Raw genomic sequence first — 18,030 nt, forward strand, 5'->3', positions numbered from 1 at the left:
TGCCACTAAACTTCAGTGTATAAATCAGGAAAAAGACATAAGGTCAATTTAAATAAGAATTGTTTTTAAAACAAGAATTCATTCAACTTTTGCCCAATCAGGCATTACCTTTGCAGTCACCTGAATAACTCACCTAGGATCGGGCAGCCTTCTGAGAATCTGGAGGCGAGCGAGTAAACTCCCACTGCCATCCGTTCGTTCTCCTTGCTAATGTGCAATCATTGGAAAATAAAATGGATGACCTACGATTAAGATAATCCTACCAACGGGACATGAAAAACTGTAACATCTTATGTTTCACCGAGACGTAGTGAACGACGATACAGACAATATAGAGCGTTTTCTTGCACCGGCAGAACATAGACGCTACCTCTGTTAAGACGAGGGGAGGGGGTGTGTGTCTATTTGTAAATAACAGCTGGTGCGCGATGTCTAATATTAAAGAAGTCTCGAGGTATTGCTCGCCTGAGGTAGAGTACCTTATGATAAGCTGTAGACCAGACCATCTAGAGTTCTCATCTATATTATTCGTAGCCGTCCATTTACCTCCACAGAATGAAGCTGGCACTAAGACCGCTTCTCAACCAACTCCATTAGGTCATAAACCAAGAAGAAAATGCTCCCCCAGAAGTGGCGCTCCTAGTGGCCCAGGGACTTTAATGCAGGCAAACTTAAATCAGTTTTACCAAATTGTACCAGCATGTCACATGTGCAACCAAAGAAAAAAAATCCTAGACCACCTTTACTCCACAGACAGAGATGCATACAAAGCACTCCCCTGCCCTCCATTTGGCAAATCTGACCATAATTATATCATCCTGATTCCTGCTTACAAGCAACACTAAAGCAGGAAGTACCAGCGACTCACTCAATACGGACGTGGTCAGATGATGCAGATGCTACACTACAGGACTGTTTTGCTAGCACAGACTGGAACATGTTCCTGGATTCATCCAATGGCATTGAGGAGTACACCACCTCAGTCATCGGCTTCATCAATAAGTGCATCGACGACGTCGTCCCCACAGTGACTGTACGTACATATCCCAACCAGAAGCCATGGATTACAGGCAACATCCGCATCGAGCTAAAGGCTAAAGCTGCCGCTTTCAAGGAGTGGGAGACTAATTGGGATGCTTATAAGAAATCCTTCTATGTCCTCAAACGAACCATCAAACAAGCAAAGCAGGATTAAGTTTGAATTCTACTACACCGGCTCTGATGCTCATCGGATGTGGCAGGGCTTAAACTATTACGGATTACAAAGGGAAAACCAGACGCGAGCTGCCCAGTGACGCGAGCCTACCAGACGAGCTAAATGCCTTTTATGCTTGCTTCAAGGCAAGCAACACTGAAGCATGCACGAGCGCACCAGCTGTTCTGGATGACTGTGTGATAACGCTCTCGGTAGCCAATGTGAACAAAACCTATAAACAGGTCAACATTCAAAGCCAAACGGATAACCAGGACGTGTACTCAAAGCAGGCGCAGACCAACTGTCAAGTGTCTTCATTGACATTTTCAACCTCTCCCTGACCGAGTCTGTAATACCTACATGTCCCCAGATCCTCAAAAGGTTCTACAGCTGCACCAACGAGAGCTTCCTGGCCGGTTGCATCACCTCCTGGTATGGCAAATGCTCGGCATCTGACTATAAGGCGCTACAGAGGGTAGTGCGAACGGCCCAGTATGTCACTGGGACCAAGCTTCCTGCCATCCAAGACCTATACAATAGGCGGTGTCAGAGGAAAGACTATAAAATTGTCTGAGACTCCAGTCACCTAAGTTAGACTTTTCTCTACTACTGCACGGCAAGAGGTACCGGAACGCTAAATCTAGGACCAAAAGGCTCAACAGCTTCTACCCCCAAGCCATAAGACTGCTGAACAATTAATAAAATCGTCACCGGACAATTTACATTGATCCCCCCCACCCCCCTTTTTGTATACTGCTGCTACTCACTGTATATTATCTATGCAGTCACTTCATCCCCCACCTACATGTACAAATGACCGCAACTAACCTGTACCCCGCACACTGACTCAGTACCAGTGCCCCCTGTATATAGCCTCATTATTCTTATTGTGTTACTTTTTTATTTTAGTCTACTTGGTAAATATTTTCTTAACTCTTCTTGAACTGGACTGTTGGTTAAGGGCTTGTAAGTAAGCATTTCACAGTAAAGTCTACACTTGTATTTGGCGCATGTGACAAATAAAGTTTGATTTGATTTAGGGGTCTATAGTTAAGCAATAAGTCACGAGGGGGTGTGGTATATGGCCAATATACCACCGTTAAGGGCTGTTCTTAGGCACGACGCATGGGAGTGACTGGACACAGTCCTTAGCTGTGGTATATTAGCCTTATACCACAAACTACCAAGGTACCTTATTGCTATTATAAACTGGTTACCAATGGAATTAAAGCAGTAAAAATAAATGTTTTGTCATACCCATGGTATACGACAGCTATCAGCCAATCAGCATTCAGGGCTCGACCCACTCAGTTTATAACTTCACATGAATGATGTGTTTATTGATTTACACAATATGAACAAATGAGAATTTGGGCTCATGAACATTAACCCTTTGATTTATAGCAAGATCTCCAAGCACTACAGCAAGCACATATCTAATTTCCTAAAGCACGCTCTCATCTCATACAAGGCTTTCCAGACACTCACCCGAGAACATTTCACACTACTGAATAAATCCCCATTGTTCATGACATCTGTAAGCAGGAAGTTGCACCACTGTAGTCTACAGTCTGTAGATAATATTGAGATAATATCACGGAGTCTACACAACAGCAGCATTATAGCAAACACTCCTGTCTCCTTTTCTACTTCTGAAAGTGCCGTCAGAAGATTTACGATAATTATCACCATCACAGTGTGTGCGTGTAACAGCCACACCATCACAGCTATGGTTTTTGTAGTGTCTTATGTCAGAAAAGCCTTTTCCACATCTCTTGCAATAGTAAGGCCTAACTCCAGTGTGGACTTGCATGTGGGCTTTAACATTGTTGGCTTGGCTGAAACCTCTCCCGCAAACATCACATTTGAATGGCTTCTCTCCTGTGTGGATTCGCTCATGCCTTTTCAGATTGGTGTTGACTGCGAAAGTCTTGTCACAATAACTGCATTTGAAGGGTTTTTCACCTGTATGGGTCCGCTCATGTCCTTGAAGAGCTTGCTTCAGAATAAATTTCCTTCCACAGTATTTACATTCATGGGGCTTCACTCCACTGTGAACTCTCATGTGATAGTCAAAAGCATTTTTATATGCAATGGTCTTTCCGCAAATGGAACAAGAATATTGCTTTTGTCCTGTGTGAATTTCTTTATGCTTTTTCAGAGTTAGCATGGAGCTGAAGCCGTTCAAACATATTTTGCAACTGAATGGCTTTGTTGATGTTCCCTCTCTCCCAGGAACCTTATCTCCTTCAGCCATGTGCCATTGTAGATTATGTTGTCTCATTTGGTAATTGTAAATAAAAGTCTTTCCACATAGGTCACACATAAAAGGTTTGGTTGCCCCATGACGGTGCATGTGAGCTTTTAAGTCGGTGGACTGAGGGTAGCTTTTCCCACACACTTTACATTTGTATGGTCTCTCCCCCGTGTGAAGCACTTGGTGTCTGACAAGGTTTCCTTTATGGCCAAAAGCAGCTCCACAGGTCTCACATTTAAATGGCTTCTCCCCTGTATGAATTCGCTTGTGCTTTTCGAGGACGGATTTTGTCCTAAAGCTCTTACCACACTCTGAGCATAAGTGTGGACGTATGTCTGCACCTGTATGTCTTCGCATATGAATTCTTAGGTCATAAGACTGTCTGTAACTCTTCCCACATTCAGCACAGCTGTATGGTTTTTCACCGGTGTGGATTCTCTCATGCCCCATAAGTATGGTCCTTTTTGTGAAACCCTTTCCACAAGTCAGGCACTTGAACGGTCTCTCCACTGCATGAACTAGCCGATGTTGTGTCAGATCTGTCTTGGTAGAGAATGTATTTCCACAGACTTTGCAACTGAAATTGTTTTCTTTGTGATGCAACATGTGACGTTCGAGCTGCTTGGACATTCTGAATGTTTTGCCACATTGACCACAAGCAAATGGCCTCTCTCCTGTGTGAATTAGCTTGTGACGTAACAGCATGCGGTTCAGGCTGAAGGTCTTGTCACAAACATCACAGGTGAAGGGTCTTGTGTGAATTAGCTTATGACCTTCCAGTAACCCTTTCCTGCTGAAGGTCTTCTCACAAATGTCACAATTGAAAGGTTTTGTGTGGATTAGCTTGTGAACTCTCAGCAACTCTTTCTTGCTGAATGTCTTCTCACAAACATCACACTTGAAGCGTTTGTTTTCTGTGGATCCTGTCCCATTAGTAATATTACTGTTTTTATGTCTTTCATGGCTGTCTCTACCGTTGTCAGTGCCCTCTGGAAGAGCAGCTCTCATATGCTCAATGTTGGATTCAGTATCTCTTGGTGAGGGCTCTGTATTCAGTCCATGTGTGTCTCCCAGAGAGGAGTCATACTCCAATGAAGTCGTCTCTGTAGGTTTACTGCAAACTTTGGCAGGACCTAAACATAAAAGGAATGTGAGCATACACATAGTAAAACTATAGCCTAAGTTAAGAGAATTTAACAAAATTATTAGGTTATACTAAATGTATTTAGTTATACAAATAAATCAACCAATATATGGCTATATCAATATTTTGCCTTAAAATAAACATGCTTTTAACAGTCTGTGTATTGTTTTTGAACAACTGGGTCATATTCATTAGCGCACACCACAGAAAAATGTTAAGCAACAGAAAACAAACAGGCGTTTCTTATTGGCGTTCAGGTAGTTACTCCCCATTTTCTTTTGTTTGGTTCTTACTGAATATGACCCTGGACCACGTTCAGCAGAACACAACTTTATAACATGAGATTCAAAGGTAACGGTGCTATTCTGAAAAAACTATTGTTTAGTAAGCCAATGGTGTGGACTGTTTGAGGGAAACATTTAGTTCAGTACAAACCATCACAGCAAACATTGAACTGAACGCACACCTGGTTTGGCAACGATTATTCAAATATAACACCACTGAGGATATTACCTGCACAGACGGATGTTGCGTTAGTGACTGTGTTTGCTTGACTGACATTCCCTGGAAATGCTGAAGCCGCTGTCATTCCAGGCAACAATGGGAGATCTAAAGAACAACAAGAAAAGTTACATTGAAACATGTTCAAAACGCTCTCTCACTTTTTCCTTTCAACAAAATGATGTGTAGGAAGTTAATACAAACAAAACTATCAAAGATGGGGAACAAAACAATCAGTACACCTACAACAGACCTACCTTATTATAGGCAGGAACCTAATGACTGGAGGTCTACAACACTCACCAACTGGTTTTATTGCAAAGATCATTCCGTTGTGCAGAACATGGGTTGGCGTCTGTACTTTCGGTTCAGCCTCCACTTTAGCCAGAGACGTTCTATAATGTTCAGCCTTCTCAGTAATTTCCTTCATATATTCATCCATCTGCTCCACCTTGGTCTTCAGTTTCTCGTTTTCATTTTGCAAACGTGAGGAGGCCACAAGGAATAGTTGGCAGACTTTACGAATACCCTCCCCCATCAACAAATTCATAATGGTGCAGAGCTGTGTAGAGCAATAGAAACAAGTGAACTAGTTAGTTACTGTATACAGCCAGTTTAAGCAGAGGATGTGAAACCAGTAACGATGGCTAGCAACCTAGCTGAGGGCTAGCTAGTAGTACTAGTTAAGTAACGTTGTACCAGGCTGTTTCACAACCGGCCGTGGTTGGGAGTCCAATAGGGCGGCGCACAATTGGCCCAGCGTAGTCCGGGTTTGACCGGTGTAGTCTGTCATTGCAAATACGCATTTGTTCTTAATTGACTTGCCTAATTAAATGAAGGTTAAATAAAACAAAATAAAAAATGTACGTTCGCCAGGTAGTCAAATTAGGTAGTCGGCACCCTCAGCGCGATGGTTGAAAACCAAAAACATCCGGTTTTCAGGGATACGGTATCTTCAACCTAGCTTCCTTTAACCTGAAAATCAGAATCGGGGCCACGTTCAGGTTAATTTAGGTTACAGACGGTAGTTAACGATCTAGGTAGCTAAACACATTTATTCAGATAACTTTTGTTCGTTAGCTAACGTAGCTGGTTGTAGTCACTTGGCGCCCGTCATCATACTGCTCAATGCCAGAAATATTTTAGAATACTCACCTCTCTCCCCGGATTAACGTCGTTGTTAGCGTCAGAGTTTGGCAAAAATTTGTATATTTCTGTCATTGCCATCTCGACGACGAAGGCCATAATCGATGTTGTTTCTGACTGGAACATATTGTAAATTGTAGTCATCTTGACCTTCGACTAATTCAGGTAACGTTAGAATAAAAACTACAAGTCGCAGCTACATTTATCTTAGGTAGCATATTTTTGCTAACTTGCTGATACTGTCATCCGCGTGAAGCCAACTGGCGTCTTGTCAGATCCCTTCCGGGTCACGGATTTTTAGAAATGTTCCAAATCAGAAAAGTGCATGAGCACGAACAATTATTCAGATTTGTTCATATTTAAATATGCACTAGTTTTAGAAAAAGTTTTAGAACACCTACTCATTCAAGGGTTTTTAGTTTATTTAGACTATTTTCTACATTGTAAAAAAAGAAGTGAAGACATCAAAACTATGAAATAACACACATGGAATCATGTAGTAACCAAAAAGTAACCAAAAAGTATTGGGGTATACAGAAGATAGGTTCTGTTTGGTTAAAGACCAAGTCCATATTTTGGCAAGAACAGCTCAAATAAGCAAAGAGAAACAACAGTCCATAATAGTTTAAGACATGAAGGTCAGTCAATTCAGAACATTTCAAGAACTTTGAAAGTTTCCTCAAGTGCAGTTGCAAAACTCATCAAGCGCTATGATGAAACTGGCTCTCATGAGGAGCGCCATAGGAATGGAAGACCCAGAGTTACCTCTGCTGCAGAGGATAAGTTCATTAGAGGTATCAGCCTCAGAAATTGCAGCCCAAATAAATGATTCACAGATTTCAAGTAACAGACACATCTCAACATCAACTGTTCAGAGGAGACTGTGTGAATCAGGCGTTCATGGTTGAATTGCTGAAAAGAAACCACTACAAAAGGACACCAATAATAAGAAGAGACGTGCTTGGGCCAAGAAACACAAGCAATGGGCATTAGACTGGTGGAAATTTGTCCTTTGGTCTGGACTCCAAATTGGAGATTTTTGGTTCCAATCGCCGTGTTTTTGTGAGACGTGGTGAGGATGAACGGATTATCTCTGCATGTGTATTTCCCACCGTAAAGCATGGAGGAGGAGGGGTTATGGTGTGGGGGTGCTTTGCTGGTGACACTGTCAAGGCACACTTAACCAGCATGGCTACCACAGCATTCTGCAGCGATACACCATCCCATCTGGCTTGGGCTTACTGGGCTAATCATTTTTTTTCAACAGGACAATGACTCAACACACCTCCAGGCTGTGTAAGGGTTAATTTACCAAGAAGGAGGGTGATGGAGTGCTGCATCAGATGACCTGGCCTCCATAATCCCCCGACCTCAACCAAATTGTGATGGTTTGGGATGAGTCAGACCGCAGAGTGAAGGAAAAGCAGCCAACAAGTGCTCTGCATATGTGGGAACTCCATCAAGACTGTTGGAAAAGCATTCCAGGTGAAGCTGGCTGAGAGAATCCCAAGAGTGTGCTAAGCTGTCTTCAAGGCAAAGGGTGGCTATTTAAAGAATCTCAAATATAAAATATATTTTGATGTGTTGGTTTCTACATGATTCCATGTGTTATTTCATGGTTTTAATGTCTTCACTATTATTCTACAATGTAGAAAATAGTAAAAATAAAGAAAAACCCTTGAATGGGTAGGTCTCCATAAACGTTTGACCGGTAGTGTGTGTATATACACAGATGAAGTCGGAAGTTTACATACAATTAGGTTGGAGTTATTAAAACTCATTGTTCAACCAAGACCTGACCTCAATCCTATAGACAATTTGTGGGCAGAACTGAAAAAGCATGTGCGAGCAAGGCCTACAAACCTGACTCAGTTACACCAGCTCTGTCAGGAGGAATGGGCCAAAATTCACCCAACTTATTGTGGGAAGCCTGTGGAAGGCTACTTGAAATGACCCAAGTCAAACAATTTAAAGGCAATTCTACCAAATACGAATTGAGTGTATTTAAACTTCTGACCCACTGGGAATGTGATGAAAGAAATAAAAGCTGAAATAAATCATTCTCTCTACTATTATTCTGACATTACACATTCTTACAATAAAGTGGTGATCCTAACAGACCTAAAACAGGGACTGTTTACTAGGATTAAATGTCAGGAGTTGTCTAAAACTGAGTTTAAATGTATTTGGCTAAGGTGTATGTAAACTTCCGACTTCAACTGTATATGTTTTTATTGCAGAAAAAACAGTATACATACAAGAAGTATACAAACAGACAGTGATAACATATACTAGGGGTTACAACAAATTACAGATTATACAAAGACTTTAAAGGAAGCACACATATTGATTGTTTTATCAGCTTTCTTATTACAATAATGTAGAATGGTCTTAATGTACTGCTCAAATTCCTTATAGAAAACATGGAATAGTGATTTTTTATTCGTGAATTTACAATCCTGAATATGACATTTTGCCATTTGCACAATTAGATTTCAGATAAAATTGTTTTTTTATCCTTGTTATAGTTAAGAAAACCGAGCAGCACATTCTCCCATAACAAACTAAAGTCATCAAGAATATTAACAATTATAAAACTATAAATATCTTGCCATCATTTCTTTACATGTAGACAATGCCAAAATAAATGCAAACTGTTTCTGGATGCTCAACACAAACAGTACAGTTAATGTTTTAGTTTCTTCAGGTAATTATTCGCAGGGTAATACTTACAGTATGGATCATTCTGATAGAGACCTCTTTGATCTTGTTACAACTACCAGGTATTTGTGTGGTAATAACCAGACTTTTTTTCCAACAGATATTATTGACAAATGTATTCCAGTAAGTTGTGACATAAGGAATGGATACAATATCCCTTTGAAATAAAGCACGTATAGATCTGTTGTTCTGAGGGAGCAAGAAGAAACACATTTTTCCTATTGGTGAGTCAACTGGATTAAGCAAGGATAGGCCAAGAAGGTAATGTCTTGTTACACCTCTAAACAACATGAGAGTTCAAGATGGAATAGCATCAAAAACTATGGCGAAACAAAAATTCTAATAGTTCACCTAATGTCAGTTTAATTGACAAAACAAGCTGTTTGACGTTGTTGTACAAAACTTAAAGTAAAAGACACAAAAACGAAACTTAGAAATAGCAACGCTTTTTATAACTAACCCACAGATCATTGTTCTATCTGTGGAAATAGGGCACATAGAACACATCTACCACTTCTTAGACTGCTTTCAATGAGAATGACAGATCTATAACTCACATTTCTATGTGAATTTGGTCGGGGTGGCCCAAAAAGTTGCATATTGCAGCTTTAAGTGACATTTGCATTAAATGTGTTTTTTAAAACAAGGTTAAATAAATAATAACATTTCTGTATGCAGCACATACAAAACGCAGTTTACTCTTTGTTACAGATTCTAGTTTTGGAAACAGAAAACTGTATGGATATCAAATGTTTCCTCTATGAGAAAATGAGCAGAATGTTGGCCAAAATCCATCTTCTCCCATTGCTGGCCACTGGGCTTCCTCTCATCACCATATTTGGTAGTGAGATGAAACGCCAACCAAACGTTTCACATTAAACATCCGGTGAAATATCTGTGTCATTGTTCTATCTGTGATAGTGCCCTCCAAGCTCATCATTAAAAAGGAACCTGGGATAAAACACCTCACTCTGCAACTGGGCTCCTGAATGGCGCAGTGGTCTAAGGCACTGCATCCATTCCTTTACTTAGATTTGTGTGTATAAGGTAGTTGTTGTGGAATTGTAAGATTACATGTTAGATATTGCTGCACTGTCGGAACTAGAAGTACAAGCATTTTGCTACACTCGCAATAACATCTGCTAACCATGTGTATGTGACCAATAAAATTTGATTTGATTTTAAGAGTACATAGTCTATCGGTAAATAGCCCACCCAATTTTACCTACCTCATCCCCATACTGATTTTATTTATTTACTTTTCTGCTCTTTTGCACACCAATATCTCTACCTGTACATGACCATCTGATCATTTATCACTCCAGTGTTAATCTGTAAAATTTTAATTATTCGCCTACCTCCTCATGCCTTTTGCACACAATGTATATAGACTCTTTTTTTTCTACTGTGTTATTGACTTGTTAATTGTTTACTCCATGTGTAACTCTGTGTTGTCTGTTCACACTGCTATGCTTTATCTTGGCCAGGTCGCAGTTGCAAATGAGAACTTGTTCTCAACTAGCCTACCTGGTTAAATAAAGGTGAAATAAAAAAATATATATAAAAAAAGAGGCATCACTACAGTCCCTGGTTCGAATCCAGGCTGTATCACATCCAGCCTAGATTGGGAATCCCATAGGGCCCAGCATCATCTGGGTTTGGCCGGGGTAGGCTGTCATTGTAAATAAGAATTTGTTCTTAACTGACTTGCCTAGTTAAATAAAGGTACAAATTTAAAAAAGACAAAAAACTGGATCCTGGAGCTACTGACAGGCCGCCCCCAGGTGGTAACTGTAGGCAACAACACATCCGTCACACTGTCCCTCAACGTGGGGGCCTCTCAGGGGTGCCTGCTTTACAGGCGGTTGGCTGCACCTTAATTGTTGAGGACAGGCTCATGGTAATGGCTGGAGTGGAATAAGTGGAATGGTATCAAACACATGGTTTCTATGTGTTTGATACCATTCCATACACTCCGTTCCAGACATTATTATGAGCCGTCCTCCCCTCAGCAGCCTCCACTGGCAAGCTTAGTCCCATTTTATACTCCCTGTTCCCCCACGACTTTATGGCCGCACATGACTCTAACACCATCATCAAGTTTGCAGACGACACAACGGTGGTAGGCCTGATCACCGACGATGATGAGACAGGAAGGAGGTCAGAGACCTGTCAGTGTGATGCCAGGAAAGCAACCACTCCCTCAACATCAGCAAGACAGTAAACAGAGGGCATGCCACCATCCACATCGACAGGGCTGTAGTTGAGCAGGTTGAGAGCTTAAAGTTCCTCTGTGTCCACATCACTAAGGAATTATCATGGTCCACACACACTACAGCCTAAAGGATGTTCGTATCATCATCGCTATGCAAACAAGGCTGATTTTGCTGTATATACAAGTTTTGTTTAACTAATAAAATTAAAACAGTAACTCAAACTACTTTTGGGTACCTTGTTAACATTACAACATGAAATCCATGTCTTAAACATTGCAACGTTTCGGAACAAAGAAAATGTGTAATCTGCTTGACACATTAAAGTGACTTACCTTACAGATCATGAAGTCAGATCATTTCCACTCCATTCATATGCATTTTACAATACATTTGATTCATACACTGGTTTATCTGGTGGTCATGTTTTTATTTTAACCTGCCCTTCCCTTATCTACTCTGAAATAATATAATTATGATCAAAAATATCAATTATATCTCGCATAGCTCATTAGTATACCCTTGTGGTTGAAAATGTATATATCTATTGTAGGTCCTAGGATACAACAATTAATAATGTAGAACAATTAAATACCATTAAAGGATACCTTACAACTGACAGTACTGAACACCTTGTGAAACAGCTGTGAAACCTGGCAATATTTAAGATTGTAATACATAAACTTTGATCGTTTTTGGTACAGTTGTGTCATTAATTTATTTGTACAGATTCTTTGTACACTCACATGGCAATCATAGACTAAAATACTGAATTCTGGTGTGTGGAATATAGAGTAGGTGGTGGCTGTGTAGGTGGGAGGTTCTGCCTGTCACTTGATCTCAACAGGCAGCCAGTCTCGGAAAGGGGACTTGAAGAGGGAGACTGCAAAGTCCAAGCACGGCTGCTCAGTGGGCCCTCAGATCCTCAAAAAGTTCTACAGCTGCACCATTGAAAGCATCTTGACTGGCTGGATCACCGATTGGTAAGGCAACTGCTTGGCATCCGACCACAAGGCGTAGTACATCATTGGGGCTGACCTCCCTGTCATCCAGGCCCTCTATAGAGTACCACAGTACCACATAATACCCATAAAACCTATTGGTCAAGAAGGGAAATGATTCCAATGTTTTTTTGACAATTCATTCATATTTTTTTTATGTGTTTCGTGTAGGTTTACTCTGGCATGACGTTTTGATAACCGTGTAAATCTCTCTGGGACAAGGTGACTTTTATCAATATATTCGGCGCAATTTACTATTTACTCTATAGGACAGAAAGCCCTGCCTCCAGCTGTTTGCTTAGAAATTCTAGGAGCAATGAGGAGGCCTGCATCTTGTTTCAGATTTTTGCAATGTTACGAAGATGGAAAAAAGCTGCTGTTTAAATCTTTTTTATATGTTCATCAAAAGAGACATCAGGGTCCAGAGTAACGCTAAGGTCCTTCACAGTTTTATTTAAGAAGACTGTACAACTATTGAGATTAATTGTCTGATCAAACAGAAGATCTCTTTGTTTCTTGGGACCTAGAACTAGCATCTCTGTTTAAAAGATACAATTCCTTATGTCTGAAACACAGGCTTCCAAGATAGGCAATTATGGGGCTTCACCATTTTTCATCAAAATGCACAGCTGTGTGTCGTCTGCATAGCATTGAAAGTTGACATTGTGTTTCCATATGACATCACCAAGAGGTAGCATATAGTGTAAAAAATACTGGTCCCAAAACAGAACCTTGAGGAACATCAAAACTTACCATGGATTTGTCAGAGGAAAAACCATCCAAATTGCTAACTTTCTGACAGATAAGATCTAAACAAGTCAATAACTTGGGTTTCCAATCTCTCCAAAAAAATGTGTTGATCGACGGTGTCAAAAGCGGCACTAAGGTCTAGGAGCACAAAGACAGACACAGAGCCTTGGGTCTGATGCCATTCAAAGGTAATTTACCACATTTACGAGTGCAGTTTCAGTACTATGATGGGGTCTAAAACCAAACTGGAGTGTTTTGTGTTTATTTGGCTTCAAGAAGGCAGTGAGTTGCTGAGCAACAGCTCTTTCAAAACAATTTGAGAGGAATGGGAGATTCGATATAGAAGTCGGAGCTCTGGTATGATAGACAAGTTTCCCACTAGTAATTATCAGTTGGAAGGCCATTTGAGTGGATTTTTCCAAGTCATTTGTGGTAAAATCCAACTTCACACTTGGTTACGAACGCAGCATGAACAAGCGACAGGGTTACCTAGAGGCCCACAATGTGGGTTAAGAGTACTGGAACAAATTGCAAAAATCACTGAAGCTGGACTTATATCTAACTCTCTAACTTTAAGCATCAGCTGTCAGAGCAGCTCACCGATCACTGTACCTGTACACAGCCCATCTGTAAATAGCACACCTTACCCCCATATTGTTATTTACTTATTTTATTTTCTCTTTTGCACCCCAGTATCTCTACTTGCACATCATCATCTGCACATCTATCACTCCAGTGTTAATGCTAAATTAGAATTATTTCACCTATATGGCCTATTTATTGCCTTACCTCCCTAATCTTACTCCATTTGCACACACTGTACATAGATTTTTCTATTGTGTTATTGACTGTACTTTTGTTTATCCCATGTGTAACTCTGTGTTGTTGTTTTTGTCGCACTGCTTTGTTTTATCTTGGCCAGGTCGCAGTTGTAAATAAGAACTTGTTCTCAACTGGCCTACCTGGTTAAATAAAGGTAAAGTACCAATAAGCAAGTTTTAGAGTTCTGGGAATATGGGAAATAATATTGTTAGGCCTAATTAAAGGGATATCAATCTGGAAAAGGTATTTCTGCAGACCATCGGAAGGACAGTAAGCAATGAGTTCAGTTTATTGAAATAAAAATGTTTAAACTTGCATGTAGGGGAGAGAGGTGTAAGCTGAGCCAATTTTTACATTCAGCATCACTCCATCAAGGGGAAGTATAGTATTCTCTCTAACAAAGATATCTACATATATTGGTGTGTAATCTTGAAAATAATAATAATTCATGCAAACATTACAGTTTTGAAAAAAAGTGGTCTCTTGGCATAACTTACCCCGGCCCGGGTACGTGGTAAGTTGAGCCACTGGACAGGTTAAGTTAAGACACCTACACATTTCTATATTTAATTAAATATTGCCAATACCTTTTAAAAATCAAGTCTATCTTTATTTCCCAAACACAATTTAACATATTCACTATTGCTTTTTGTCTTTTAATCATTTAATATTTTAACAGACTAAACACCTAACAAATACTTTTACTCTTTTAAACACTTTTAACATAGGCCCTGTTGTTACCTCATATCCCAGCGAAAATGCCTTGTATTACGCCTGGAAAGAAAACACTTAAATTTGCTTCAATTACTCATCTAAACAACATCACTTTCTCTCCCTTCTATACACACACACACACTCATCTTATGATGACAGCCACCCCGTTCAAGTCTAATGGTGTTCATTAATTGCGTCCAGAAAGATTGTCTTGTCCTTGTGTGATGAGCAAGGCAGGCTAAATTATGAGAGTAGGTGGTTGGATATGAGGAGGATATGAAGGGAAGGCCTATCCATGGTGGAGATACCAGACTGTAGCACCTGCCAATTCTGCCCACTGGGTGTTCCTCAGAGGAAATGTTGTGCTGGAGTTTACATACAGGAGAGGAGGAGAGAAATAACAAAATATGAAACGCCTCTCAGTCTCAGTCAGTTCCAGTTCAACCCCAGATCTCAGGAAGACTCCTGGTGCACTGGGACTGGAACTGAGACTGGCCTCCTCCTCTGTCTCCCCTTCAAACCAGCCCAACAACAGAGCTCAACAACAGACTGTAACAAATCCTAGTTAAACAGACAATGTTTGATCCCCAGAGCACCCTCTGTTTGTGTTGACACAGGGAAGTGAAAATCAGAGCAACTCTTTCTGCCCCTCACACCTGTGAAAATCCCCTCCCTGCAGAGTCAATATTGGGTGGCTATTGTTAAACCCTATCTCATTTCCCCCTCGCGTGCAGCAGGCAACGTTTCACCAGCAAGCTCACAGTGTGGGAAAGAGAGAGAGACAGAGAGAGAGAGAGAGAGAATTAGAGAGAGCATACTTAAATTCACACAGGACACCGGATAAGACAGGAGAAATACTCCAGATATAACAGACTGACCCTAACCCAACGACACAAACTACTGCAGCATAAATACTGGAGGCTGAGACAGGAGGGGTCGGGAGACACTGTGGCCCCGTCCAACGATACCCACGGACAGGGCCAAACAGGATGGATATAACCCCACCCACTTTGCCAAAGCACAGCCCCCACACCACTAGAGGGATATCTTCAACCACCAAATTACCATCCTGCGTCAAGGCCGAGCATAGCCCACAAAGATCTCCGCCATGGCACAACCCAAGCGGGGGCGCCAACCCGGACAGGAAGATCACGTCAGTGACTCAACCCACTCAAGTGACGCACCCCTCTTAGGGATGGCATGGAAGAGCACCAGTAAGCCAGTGACTCAGCACCCGTAATAGGGTTAGAGGCAGAGAATCCCAGTGGAGAGAGGGGAATAGGCCAGGCAGAGACAGCATGGGCGGTTTGTTGCTCCAGTGCCTTTCGTTCACCTTCACAGGGCCAGACTACACTCAATCACAGGACCTACTGAAGAGATGAGTCTTCAATAAAGACTTAAAGGTTGAGACCGAGTCTGCGTTTCTCACATGGGTAGGCAGACGATTCCATAAAAATGTAGCTCTACAGGAGAAAGCCCTGCCTTCAGCTGTTTGCTTAGAAATTCTAGGGACAGTAAGGAGGCCTGCATCTTGTGATCGTAGCGTACATGTAGGTATGTACGGCAGGACCAAATTGGAAAGATAGGTAGGAGCAAGCCCATGTAATGCTTTGTAGGTTAGCTTGAAATCAGCCCTTGCCTTAACAGGAAGCCAGTGTAGAGATGCTAACGCTGGAGTAATATTATACAATTTTGGGGTTCTAGTCAAGATTCTAGCAGTCGTGTTTAGCACTAACTGAAGTTTATTTAGTGCTTTATCACTAACTGAAGTTTATTTTGTGCTTTATCCAGGTAGCCGGAAAGCAGAGCATTGCAGTAGTCTAACCTACAAGTGACAAAAGCATGGATTCATTTTTCTGCATCATTTTTGGACAGAAAGTCTCAGATGTTTTGCAATGTTACGTAGATGGAAAAAATATGTCCTTGAAACAGTCTTGATATGTTTGTGATAAGATAACTATTGATAAGCCCTGCCTCCTTGCTTAGAATTCTAGGGACAATTAGGAGGCCTGCGTCTTGTGACCATAGCGTACGTGTAGGTATGTACCAGGACAAAATCAGAAAGATAGGTAGGAGCAAGCCCATGTAATGTCTAGGAGCACAAGTACAGACGCAGAGCCTCGGTCTGACGCCATCAAAAGGTCACTTATCACCTTCACAAGTGGAGTCTCAGTGCTATGATGTGGTCTAAAACCAGACTGAAGCGTTTCGTATACATTGTTTGTCTTCAGGAAGGCAGTGACATGATAAAGCATGTATTTAAATGATCAAAAATGTCAATAACACATTTTTTTTTACCAAATGTGCAGTTACTGCTATTTTGCTTTGTAGGGCAGTATACACCACCCATGTTGAATCTGTTACAGGTTAATTGCAAGAACATAGAATCCCCTCTACTGAATTTCCAAAGATTCCAGAGCACTAAACAACTTTTTTAATGCACAACGCTCCATTTACAACAAAATCTCTTGTCTTTTAAGAGAACTACATAATGGTTTATTATCTTTATTAGATTTTTTTAAATACCAGCATGGGTAACAACATTAAGTTGCCTCTATTTCCCTTTATTCAGATTACAACCTCTCTCTTTCTGTTATTTTAAAATAAAATATATATCGCTATTTTTAAAACAAGCCATGGAAAGTTGGTTGCAATTTCAGTTTAATCCACCAGAAAATACAAAACATATATTACAATAAATATTATAGTTAAACTCAAGATATATTTTTTAAAGGTATTAACTTTGTAAATTATATCATAAATAGGACTGGTGAAGATATGTCACACATGCGGCTATCACAATATATGGAAATGTCTGCTCTACTGAAGATTACAACAAACTAATTGTAGCATGACAAGTGGAAGGGGGAGAAAGTAAGGAACTTGTGACAAATAAAGAGTATACCAGTTTAATTTAATGACCAAAAAATGAACAGCTGTGCCAGACAGCTGTGCCAGACAGCTGTGCCAGACAGCTGTGCAGAATAGTAGGGAAGAGATTTGCGATGTACCGATTAACACATGGTTTATGAACTGATTATCAAAATGGCGTTTGATGGGGAGCACGTGATGCCACGGAGCTGAGCAGACGTTGACAAACCGAGCTCTTCAAAGTTATTCTATTTTTACCTAAATAACAACGTTGAAACAATATTCTAACATCGGCTGAAAAATTGTCAAGTACTTACCTTCCCAAAGAGCCATGGACCTCCGACTGAGAGGCAAGAAGGACGACCAAAACGTTGTTGATTCCCAAGTTCACGATAACGCTACAGCTAGCAAGATTAGCATTATCCCTCATAACTCAGACGACAGTTCCAGACTTGCGAGCCTGCCGACATGCTGACTACTCTCCTCCGGGAAATTCAGGACGGTAACAAAGGTCTTTCTATGAAAATTGATAAGAAGTCGGCTGAACTCCATTCTTCCATTGACGACCTGAAATCCTCCATGAATGATCTCCTTTTGAGAACGACTGAGGCAGAGTTGCGCATTAGCACAGTTGAAGATAGCATCGCTCGACATGACCAGGTCTTGATACAACTGCAAAAGGACAATGCCTACCT

The 18,030-nt window shown here is 40.8% G+C and overlaps 1 protein-coding gene across 1 annotated transcript; it reads right to left on the reverse strand.

Annotated features, from left to right (window-relative positions):
- Window positions 1-2,088: 2,088 nt before the first annotated feature.
- LOC139386374 (zinc finger protein 271-like) lies at window positions 2,089-6,622 on the reverse strand. The gene is made up of 4 exons (XM_071131961.1): window positions 6,253-6,622; window positions 5,401-5,659; window positions 5,110-5,205; window positions 2,089-4,585 (listed from the first exon to the last, which is right to left on the reverse strand). Exons 1-4 carry the CDS (start codon window positions 6,385-6,387, stop codon window positions 2,799-2,801), a joined length of 2,277 nt encoding a protein of 758 aa, XP_070988062.1. The 5' UTR covers window positions 6,388-6,622; the 3' UTR covers window positions 2,089-2,798.
- Window positions 6,623-18,030: the final 11,408 nt, after the last annotated feature.

This window comes from Oncorhynchus clarkii, chromosome 1 (assembly GCF_045791955.1).
Source record: "Oncorhynchus clarkii lewisi isolate Uvic-CL-2024 chromosome 1, UVic_Ocla_1.0, whole genome shotgun sequence".
NCBI lineage: Eukaryota > Metazoa > Chordata > Actinopteri > Salmoniformes > Salmonidae > Oncorhynchus > Oncorhynchus clarkii.